Source organism: Falco biarmicus, chromosome 7, assembly GCF_023638135.1.
Source record: "Falco biarmicus isolate bFalBia1 chromosome 7, bFalBia1.pri, whole genome shotgun sequence".
In the NCBI taxonomy this organism is placed as follows: Eukaryota; Metazoa; Chordata; class Aves; order Falconiformes; family Falconidae; genus Falco; species Falco biarmicus.
In genome coordinates, this window is record NC_079294.1 from 67,461,296 (window position 1) to 67,472,881 (window position 11,586).

General features: G+C 49.8%; 1 protein-coding gene across 3 annotated transcripts in view; it reads right to left on the reverse strand.

The window, feature by feature from the left end:
• IGDCC4 (immunoglobulin superfamily DCC subclass member 4) overlaps positions 1 to 292 on the reverse strand; it is a 101,451-nt gene extending 101,159 nt beyond the window's left edge. The window contains exon 1 of one of the 3 annotated variants that reach the window (XM_056347089.1): positions 28 to 292. In XM_056347089.1, coding sequence (XP_056203064.1) covers positions 28 to 133 — 106 coding nt within the window. In that variant the 5' untranslated portion in view covers positions 134 to 292. The remainder of the gene's footprint in view (positions 1 to 27) is intronic. The other 2 variants (XM_056347087.1, XM_056347088.1) reach the window with 2 other exon arrangements.
• Between the last annotated feature and the right edge of the window lie 11,294 nt (positions 293 to 11,586).

Below are 11,586 nucleotides of genomic sequence, written 5' to 3' on the forward strand. Positions count from 1 at the left end.
CCGCCCCCTCCCGCCCCCCTCACCCACCTTGCACAGCCAGGACGGCGAGGGCAGAGAAGCAGAGACAAAGCAGGTCCTCCAGCGCCATGTAAGCCCTGCCGGGCGCCGGGAGCAGGGGCCGCCGCGGCCGCATCTAAGAGGGGAGCGCGCTCTCCCGCCGCCCCACCGCCATCTTGTGCGAGCGCCCCAGCCCCAGCCCCGCGCTGCCCGCCGGCGCCGGGCCCCGCTGCCGGGGGCGGGGGACGGGGCGGCCCTGGCCTGCCGCTGCTCCGCCTTTGTCAGCGGGCTCGCCGCCGAGCCGAGGGGTGCTCCCGCCCTCCGCCACAGCGGCGGGACCAACAGGTTGCTGCCAGCCCGCGGCGGGGGGGCGGCCCGTGTGCTGAGGGGAGAGCGGGGGGCCGGGCGCCCGCGGCAGGTGCGGGGCTGCTCCGCCGGGCCGGCAGCTCCCCGGCCGGCAGACGGGCGGGTATAAGCATTTTATGTCCTTCTTCATTAATTTTTTCCCCCTTCCCTGTAGTGTTTTGGGGCTTGGGTTTTGGTGGGTTTTTTTCTCCTTTTTTGCCGCAGGTGAGCGTAGAGGACACCGCGCTGCCACCACCCGTGTCCTTCCCCCTCGCGGTGCTGCGGCGGGGGGGGTGTCCCACACACACAGAGACCTCCGCGGCCCCCCCGGCCCGTCAGGGCTGCCCCGACCCCCGCCGCTTTCCGCGCAGCAGCTCGCAGGGCCGCTGCCGGCCCCGGGCTAGCAGCCGTCGGAGGGCTGGTGGCCGCCGGCAGCTGAGGGGAGGAGGGGGGCGCGGCTGCCGGCTTGCGGTGCCGCTGGGGCCGTGTGGAAGCGCAGCTCCTGCAGCTGTATCCCCTTCATCGGGCTTTTCAGGCGTCGAAGCCCAGCCTGTGCCTCTCAGCTGCCTTTAGAGCAAACGGAACAGGCGGCGCAGCCTGCCTCTGCACCCCGTCTGCGGGGATCGGCCGGACCCATCCACCCGCCCAGCCAAGCGGTGGATCGAGGGGGGCGCAGGCCGCAGCCTCCCCGGCCCGGCCGGGTCCCCGGCACACGGTCACGCCGCACCTCCAGGAGCAAAGCCGCAGCTGCGGGGTTAGTCCTGAGGGCAAGTGCCACCGAGGCCTCCTCGGGCAGCCGCGGCAGGTGCCAGCAGAAGGGCAGCCACATCCATGGCGGGTGGGAGCGGGGCTGCTTCGGCCTCCGAAGGGAGAAGAGGCCGGCCGGCGCACCGGGATGTTTTATCGCAGCCACGTGGAATGCAGAGAGGGCTCCAGCTATGTAGAATATGAAAAAAGAAACCTTTTTAATCTAGACCCTCCTATTTATTAGCTTGTATAAAGAACTGTAAATCCTTAAGTGAAACCAGCGGGGCTGCATGGTGTGAAGCGGGTTTCCCATGTGTATGAGTGATGAGACTGTAGGTTGGTACTTGGTGCTATCGGTGCAGAGAAGCCCCAGGAGCCAGCAGCCCCCTGCTCTGCACAGACGTGCCGGGAGGCTTTGCCCAGCATTGGAGCCCCCCCGGCTGGGTGGGCACTCACTGCACACCTCACTGGGAAGGAGGGGGTAACAGGGCCACAGCAAACCCACCTCCCCTATTCCTGCACCATCCATATGCTTATCTCCTTGCAAAAAGAAAAGAGGATAGTAATAGCCGCACTCCCTTCTGTGCTACACCAGCACGGAGCTAAAAATTAACAACCTCTGCAAACCCTTCTTTCTCTCTGGGCCTTTCCCACCTGCTCCTTTCTGCGTGAGGTGGTTTTAAAGGTGCTGTCAAATTGCTTTAACTAGGCTGCAGAGGAATGTCTCCTCATTGTGTCTGCCAGTGGTTTCTTTCAGACACACCCCTTCCCTTTTTTTTCCTCAAATCCCTGACATTTTTCCCTCCCTTTAAGCAAGAAAACCTTTGCCTAAAAGTCAGGCAAGTCTGGCATTATATAAATAATGAAAACTGCTAGTGGTCTGCAAAATGCTGCACATGCTGGCTAACAGCACCTGCCTGTGTTAAGATGTTGACCCAGCTCCCTGCCAACAGGTCAGGGCTAGAAGCAAGCACTAGCTTCAACAGACCCAGGTCTAATTCTCATCTTTGCTTACTGCCTGGTATTACAGTGTTACTTGATTCCTCCATGGCATGTCTTTGCCTTCCTGCATGTCAGTTGAAACAGAAATTAAACCAGCATTTCGACAAACCCAAGCTTGCAACATATATTCCTTGAATATCTGTCCCTAGGGAAAAGGAAAAAAAAAAAAAAAAGCAAACAGCCCCTGAACTGCGAAAGCGCCAGTAACGTGACCCAGAGCACCAGCTCCTTTCACACGTATGTGTGTATGCTGAGAGAGTAACATCAAGTCCCCACCATCCACCCCTCTCGGCCACATCAGCACACACAAACTGAGCTCACGACAGCCAGCGTTTCCGCAGGGTGACTCCTTCACAACTTCGCTGACATGTGCACTCACAGGAGTGAGTCCTGTGGCTGCAGGGAGGCATTCCTGGTGTCACACCTCCTGGGTAAGCATTAGCTGCTTCAGCCGCCTGCAGAGATGCCCTGTGCTGTGTGAAATGACTTGTGGCACTTACAGAGGAAGAAGAGACACTTTCTAGATTTGGGAAGGATCGCATAACTCCCTGGCTGTGAGTCCGTGAAGAACAAAGCAACAGCAGTCATGCCAACAGAAGGGACATTCCTTCCTCAGATAATGGCATTTCTGCCCCCATACTTATGGCAAGCAAAAGCCCCCATTTATGTGCAGCAGACTCCCCAGTGTTCCTGTCCCTGTTGGCACGGAGTTCTTCTACCTTTCAATAGCTGCAAACCTCTGATACTTTGAGCTGAGAAAGTGTGAATGGCAAAGAGTAGCAGCAGCAAGCGGCAGGTGTTTGTAGTTCAGCCTTTTGTTCCCCCTTCAGGAGACATTATTTCTGTGCTCCAAAAAAACCCTTTTGGTGAGTCAGGTATATGGGCAGTATATCGTACACATCTCTTGGTTTGTATGAGATCCCAGCAATGAAAAAAAGCTCATTAGGGAAATACAGCAAAAAATGGTGTAAATTTATCTAGCTCAGCAGGAGCTTTTCCCACGCAGCCAGGCTGCAGCCCAGGGGGGATCCACGCTTTTGAAAGGTAGATGCAAGAGGCCTTGAAGCACAGCAGCACACGTTACGGAGGTAGCTGAACCAGAATTTCTCCAGGGTCTGAATCCAAACCCACTCTAAGCAGCCCATGTCCACTCCCAGCCGGCAGCTGTAGGATTCAGACTACCAGGATGCAGTTGTGCAAGATACAAAACAAATGCAGGTAAAGAACAATGCTTGCTCCCAAAAAAGACCCCCTAAAATAAAAGAAACTCAAAGACCAGGGAAAAGCCGTTTCAGAGAGAAAGCAGCGAGGAACAAGCAGATTCACAGCACATTGCGCGTTATTATTTAATAGGCAGCGCAGTCTTGTCCCAGTTCTAGGTTCAGTCTGAATCCTACTGCTGAAAATGCTGCCTGGATGCCTCCCGTGGGCTGGAGTTTGGATCAGTGAGAAGCTGGGGTCGAGTTAGAGCAGTTAAAGCAAATTAAAGAAATGTTAATTTAAAGTTAAGGGAGACAGCAATGTAAAGCAGGATAGCTATTTTAAAAATCACGATGAGCGTGTTCTTATTCCAGATGAAGGTCGCTTTATATTCTCTTAGTTTAATAGTCCACTTCAGGCTGAAGAGGACTGTTTAAATTTGGAATAGGCACTTTCTTTGCAGACTGAGCGTGCACCCCCGCAGACCGCTGATCAGGAACAGCAGTTCGGACACAAATCCCCATGCTGCCAAATCTCCTAGCTCTGAAGTTAGAGCACGTTGAAGCTTTTGTAGATGCAGTTGTTCAAAAGCACTTCTCAGTGAAAGCATCCCCAGGGTTTAGTGCCCTCCAGTTTGTCGGGTATGAGGTGCTGCCCGCAGCTACTCAGCCCCCATCTCGCAGGGGGTCAGTGCCCGAGTCGCCTTTGCGACAGTGCTTAGGTTCTTTCTCTCCCAAGCAGGATTAACATTCCCAGTCTGAAATACAGCCTTGCTCTGGTTTCTGACCACCTCTGGCTCCAGACAGGTCTACAGCACTGAAGTTGACATTTTAGGATGGACTTAAGTTGCTCTAATTACCAGAGGAGTTGGCTGCTCTTTCCTTTGTGACAGCACTAGTGCTTGAATGAGCCCAGAGCTGGACAGAGGAAAGGATGGTGCTGAAAACTTAATTGGCAACAACAATAACAACAGAATCAGTCCCCTGCTACAGCTCCCTGTGCAATCACCCGAGAGTTACTGCCAGCACAAGGAAAGCAATGGGAATATACAGAGGCACAAGGAAGCTTTCAACAGCAGCACAAAGCTGGATCGGCTCAAACTCATTGCAAAACTGCAACCTCAGTCTTCCCAGCAAAAGAGTCTGTCTCCCAAGGACCTTTACCACCAGGACTCGCTTTGTTGCCAGATTTCTTCTGGTCTGGCAGCAACTTCGGCGCTAGAGGGAACGTTGACTTCCAGACGAGAAAAGTGACGGTAGCCTCCTGTTCTGTATGTGCAAGCAATGCCAAACAGGAGCAGCTGGTTGCACATAATAACATGCATTGTGTAAGTGAGCAACACAATAAGCAATTTGCTCGACAACCCAGGGACATCAGGACAATTCTGTATCGCAGAGAAGAAAGAAAAGAGGAAAAAAACATGTGATGACCAAACCCCAAGGGAGCCCCAGTATACTACAGATTCATTTCATTACGCTTGTTCTTATAAATATTTATTACACAGCCTATCTCATCATTCTTCCAGGAATGGGTGTTGTGTTATTGTTATACCCAGGGAGGGCTTTCCCTCTTCCTCTGGTCCTGCTGCAGGCAGTTGGCAGTCGCCAAAGATAGATAGGGAGCAAGAGTGTGACATTAACTGTGGAAAATGCTACTTAAAATGGGGCTCAGGGGCAGATATCGGCAGGTGCATTGTTAGGAGAAAAACGAATGGAAGAGGAAAAGACAGCAAGTAATGAGATTCGGAAGCTTGTATTTAAAATATGTTCACGGCAAAAGGGATTTCTGCATCCAAGGGCCCTGGCCCTACAGGCAAAGCCACGAGTGAGCAGAGACTCTCGCACCCTGCAGAAACCTGCACAGACCCAGGACGGGGGAGTTTGGATTTAGATGAGAGCCAGGCTCACACAGCAGTGAGGCTAAGGTGTGTTCTGAGTATCGACATCATCTGTCTGTCTACACATGGAAAGCTGTCATGTTAAAGTAAGGTAAAAACATTCCAGCCTTTATAAAGCTTTGCAGATAAAACGTGAAGTGGTGGGGGTTTTTGTCTCTTCCATTTGTATTGCTCCCTGAACGTCCCCTGCGCCCTGCTCCTTGCTCTTACTGGTACTTGTCACCCAAGTGAGGCTTTGCAAAATCAAATGCTAATTTGCCTTACAGAGACACACATCGACTGATTCATTATTCGAGACAAGTGACTTGGGTTGGGTTACTGGCAGTCTGATTTAGAAAAACATGCCGAGACAATCCAGGCTGGGTAGATTTTAGATGAAATGAATATGTTTCATTTCACTTAGTCTCCCTTGCCGTCACGTGAGTCTTTTTGGTGCATATTTGTTAACCAGCTTGTTCACTGTCAGCTATAATCAAATAAAGAGCTGCTAGAAACATCCCAATGCGTCATAAAGCAGTCACAAAGAACATCGCTGTCTTGTAAACATGCCTGACTATGAAAAATAATATTTGCTCATAAACAACATCTGTGGACTTCTCCCTACAGCAGTTACCAAGTACCAATAAAAGTTTTGATCCCTAAATAGTCTAAATTTTATATGCTGCTATGGTACCTACTAACTAAGGCTGGTTTTAGGCATAAAGAACACATGTAACTTCAAGGAATACTGCACAGTCGGAGCTGCCTTCACAAACACCCGTCCGGCTCCTTTGTAGTGGGAAATGTGTTCGTGTGCCAAAAATAAGGATCTGTTCTGAAGTTTTATTACATCTGCAGGGCTGGCTGTAAAATGCCACGCTAGAAGCGAAACAGCCGAAGCAGGGAGGCTGCCTGGTGCGTATCATCATGCCACCCTCTTGTGGCTAAGCCCAGAACATAGAGCACTGTGTGCCCGAGGATGCGATGGGAACGGCAGCGGGTTATTTTCGGAGCGCCTCGCTCCACGCTGATGGGCACACCTCGTGTGCAAGCGGCAAGGTCCACCTTTTAGCCTGGTGTCACTGGAAGCTAGCTGAGGAGCAAAAAGCAAGGTTGAGATAAAACCATTTCTGCACTTTGGCAGCTTTGGAATCTGGATCTGATCTAAGGACAAGATTTCATTCCAGTCCAACATTCTGAAGATTTGCAGATGTTCATAGTGGACAGATGTTTGACTTCCATGTCTCTGGCTATTCTCTGCGCAGAAACTGGGACCATATACCTGCCTCCTGAGACAGTTTTAGCTATAAAAGTCTGGCCTTCATTGATATTTCATACAGAGAACCTGATGCTTTTATGCATTTCTATTCCTGCATCGAGAACTCCATTGCCCTTTACCTTCCAGAGAGCCCCACAGGGCACCAGGAAGGTGGCTGGGCACCTCTCACATCCCCTGTCTACATAAAGAGTTTTAATGCTGGTGCTCAGAAATGGCCAGTTTGCACCAGAAGGGTGCTGGCTTTCACAGCGTCCTCAGTGCCCTCGTTGTATAATGCCGGCTATTCCCATCCATCAGACAGTTCTGCAAACCTAAATAGATGATGTATTTATTTATGGATTACTGACCACAAGAAAGAGAAGCTTTGCACTATTGTCAACCTTACAGCATTCGGTCTGCTATAAATAATGCATCATTGTTCGGTGTTGGTTTATGGTTTAAGTTCCAATGAGCATCGCAGACCAGCAGACTCAGCAAAGATGAAGGCAGCACAGGGTATTAGTAAGAGAAATAGTACCATCTGACGAAGAGTATTAGAAAAACAAAGCAAAAAATGTAATGTTCTCAGAGTTATTTTAATGTCAACTTCAGCAGCCAAAGAGCTGCTTTTACCTCCAATTGAGAATCACACAAATCTATGATTATCCCCTGATTTTCACTCTGCTTTCTCCCAATTGTGAGCTAATTCGATTTCAGATAAACACTAATTAACACAAGAGGTCATTGCCGTGGCCAGCAGGCACCGTTGCAACGTGGCATTCAAACACACCAAGAGATCAAAAGAGCCTCCGCTGCTTCCTTTGAACTATCCAATTAAAATTTTCACAAATAAAGCTATTGTTTTACATCTGCTTCATCCAGCGGGGAGAGAGGGCAGGGAGCTAAGAGATCATTGCTTCTAATTGGGCTGCTTTCCCTCTTTTCTGACAGTTTTCCTCCGTGTGGGTTTTTCCTCCGAACCCGTAGAAGAAAATGATACCCAGATCATTTGCGATGCAGCTATTGCACTGCAAGGCTACAGCAGGCTGAAAGCAAAGCCATGGGGAATCTGATTTCCCTCTCGTGAGCAAAAAGGGCATCAATGCCTTTCTTGGAAAGTTTGATTGATAGCCCTTAAGAAGGACTCATAAAAATGTGTCTCTCTCTGGCTATTTAGGCAATTCTCTTTAGAAGATGAAGGAGCATATTAGATTAATCCAACTGCTATAATAGCATTATCTCCTGCTTTTAAAGAAAACATATTTTATGGCATCCGTACTCTAATGGAAACAACCTGCGGCTGCACAAATCCTGGGCCAGTGTGTTGCTGCAAAACGGGCTGTGGGCTCCTTGGAAGGGGTTTTCATGCAGCTTCTGGGGAATCAGCGTAAATATTAGACTTGTGCCACCATCCCACGTGGACCACTTGTGGGCAACAGGCAAACCAAGGCTAGGATGGACCACAGGGTCCAAATTCCACTCTTATCCATGGTGGAGCTCACTTAAACTCAGGATTAAGGCAAATTAGCAGGAGCACAGGGAGAAGGCTGCACGGCAGCTGTCTCGGCTGTACAGACAGTGAACATCAATCTTGAGAGCTGTCAGCCCAGAGCCTTCTGGAAAAAACTAGATGGAAACACCGGTCAAGTGTCTGGTGTTATCTGCCTGGCAAAGGTTTAGTGACCCGCGGCACCGGGAAGCAGATGGGTGCAGCCCTGTGGGAGCGCACCACAATGTACATGTTTATGCAGGATACACCTGCAGGAGGGTGCATCAGTCCTCTCCGTAGGTGAGCCACGATGAAATCCCCACTACCACCATCCGCCATCCAGAGACTTCACCAGAGAAGAAATACTCTTGGTGGGAAGGGAATTGCGGGGTGGGTATGTCTCGGGTGGGGCACATCAACTAACCTCCATGTGAACCTGCTCTGTTTGCTCATCCTGGTCTGCTCGCTGCCAGTGCCGGGGGAACAGGGCAGCCCCTGCCTGGCAGGGGTCTAGTCCCTTGGGCAGGGAAGAACTGATTAACCGATTATTCACTCCTGGAAAGGAACGTTATCTCCTCTCAGCAGCACTGAAGGGAGAAAAGAAATCAAGACATAGCGGCTGCAAAGGAGATCAGGCTGTGGCTTATGCTCACTGATGGCTTAAACTCACCTTCCGGGGAGTTCATTCATTTGTGCCAAAGGATGAAAGAAGATCTGGACTCCCCAAAACCAGAGCAGCTGCTGTGAGTTTGTGAAGTTCAGCTCCTCGCTTGGCCCTGAAGCTGCGATGAGCTTTGCCTGGCTGCCAGGTCTCAGGGCTGTACCACATTGGCCTTTTGCACTGAGCCCCAGCAAGCAGCCAGTCTTTGTGATATTTAAGAGATGCCTGGCTTTGTAGGTCTGAGCTTCCCACCTTGCATGTTGCACTGGTTTTTGGGTTGCACCTTCTACAGCTCTACTCTCGTACCTTGATTCACCAGCTGAGCTGGCCTGGCCCTCCTGTGACCCTCCTGCTCCCTGTGTTACCTTAAAATGCTCCTTTTCCCTGTGATGTACTCCTGGATGCTGCAAACAGTACATTGCTTGTCCTAGGCTTTAATCAGATTAATTAAGCTGCACTTGTATTAATTTAAATTACAATTATCTGAGGGCTCAGCCAAATCAAGTGATTTATGGGCCATATCAATCTAATTAATACCACCAACTCTTAAAATAAAAACCTAATAAATGAGTTTATTATACAGATGTAAAATTGACTTATTAGCTTTGGGTCTCTAGTGACGTGGCCAATTTGACGGAAGTTTTATGTCCTTGTTGGGAAAAGGTCTTATTCATTTATTTACTTATTTATTATTCCTTCCCACTTGCTGTATTTTTAAAAAGTATCTTCTGCAGGGCAAGGGGAGGGAGAAACACGAGCTTGGTTATCAAAATACTAGCCAAGCCAAGAGGTCCCCAAAGTCTTGCTGTACACAAATTGTGTGGGTTTTATAACTGCAAGTGCCCACAGGAGAATAGTTTATCTGGCTTCTCTGTGTGCCTGGCCTGTGTGCTTACTGTTAAGCACTCTGAAAGAGGAGTTAGCCAGGGAATGGGAAAGGAAAAGGAGTAAGAAGAGAATTAAAAGCTTCTCAGAAGCAAACCTGCAGCAGAGCGTGCCGTTCGCAGGAAGGAGCTGGGCTGGCGTGGAAGGTGCCTCTGTGCTGCTCAGCAAGGTGACTCTGTCAGGCTGAGTGATGGGTGCCATCTGCAGCAGCTGGGAAGCCAAAGTGCCCTAAAATGTCACTTGCACAGGGACGACTTAAAGATGCAAAAGCTTCCCTTTGTTACAGCGGTGTGGGATTTCAAAATTTACTGGGGGGGGGGGGGGGGGGGGAATAAAAAAAAAAAAAAAAAAAGGTGTTTTTCTGCAGAGGAGCCAAATGCCACGGTGAAACTAACTACAGAGAGTACAGGAGGCACCTCCAATCTGCAGCTCAGGTGAAATGAAACGCAGAGCTAAAGGAGGAGGGAGAGCCACGCTCGCCCGTGCCGTCACCCGTCTCCCCAGCCCACTGGCTGCTCCCCCCATCGTCGCCCTTGGCAGCTTGGCTCGGTGTTGACTGGTTTTTCAGCAAGATGCTTTTGCTTCAGTCCTGGAGTTCACGCTCGATTTCCTGAGCTGTAAGATTGTTTCCCTTGCTTTGCAATCCCCCTTGGAGCAAACAGCCATGCAAGGGAAAAAGGAGCAGGCTCCATCTCTTTACCCTTTGCTTACAAAATAAGTTCTTCAAACACATTTGTCTTATTGTGTTCAGGATAACAACCTTCTCCAGCAAAGAAAAGGGAAGGAACTGGGAGGGCTTTCTGGGGGAGAAAATGGGGCGATTTATGGAATAATTACATAAAGACAACACCATCCTGTGCATCTGTCCCTGTGATTTATTATAGTTACACAGAAAATTGGCCAAGTTGACCATAAAAGACGGCTGCAGGCAAACCTGACCCCCTTTGCTTTCCTGTTCACCACTCCACACACACAAAAGCCAATGAATTAACTCAGCAACGTTTATAACATGCTTGGAGAAATGACTCATCTTTGCTATCTTAAAAGAGGTGCGACAGCAAAAGTGCTGTAAGGAGCAGTTTATGGGACACGTCCGCATTTACTATTCGTGCTGCAAAGCCGTGGGCTGGCTGCTTACATGGGAAACCTCTGCAAAGTCCACCACCACCTTCGCTGATGTACATCAGGGTCTGGGGGTACTTTATTCCATTCCACCCCGTGTTAGCTGGATCGCTCCAAAGATTTTTTGCAGTAACCCCTGCCTCCCCTCTGGCTGTTACGCTTTCTGTGTGCCCCCACCATTATACACCCTCTTTCCGTGCACTGCCCCCAGTCATCATTCTGCATTCATCTACATCCAGCTGCATTTTCCATTTACCAGCTCACTTGGCTAAAATATCCTGATCCCTTTAGTATCGGATGAAGTGGTTTCTACTGCCTTCCACACACTACTCTCATTTGAGCAATTTATATTTACGCTAAACAAAAAAAAAAAGCATTCGAAGGATGGAGCAGAGAGGCACAAGAGAGTGGAAAGCAGGGGCTACCGTGGGACTTGGGAAAAAGGGTTGATCCTTAATTCCACTGCAGCTCACCATGGAGCCGGGTGAGTCTGAAAGTCCCCCTGTCCTTCGACATCCCACTGGCCAAGGGCAGCTGACACACGACTGTTTGCAGGGTGACGTCCCTTGGGTTTACACGGGTCATGTATCACAGCAGTACCTGGAACAGGCAGGCTAAAAATAAGCTGGAAGGCAAAACAGCAACAGCCTATGATAAAAACAAGCTACAGGATGATTTACAGATGAGCAAACTCCCCGCAATGCCCAGCAGGGAGGGGGTTATACCTCGCACTTTCCAAAACACAAACTCCTCTCCAATAATTCCTGCTCACCAGTCATTAACCTGCTGCTAATCTTGCTGCAAGTGGTATAGATACTAGTTGTTGCTTCAGGCTGAGAGTTGAAGGTCACCAGCTTCTACTAATAAAAAGAGTGGAAGAAACATTTCTTTTAGCTAAAACAGGAGAACTCATCTTTATCCTTCTTGTCAGAGGAAAGTTTCTTGTGGCCACTGTGTGCAGAACAGCAGGCAGAACTCAGCGACCGTAACTTGTAACTATATGG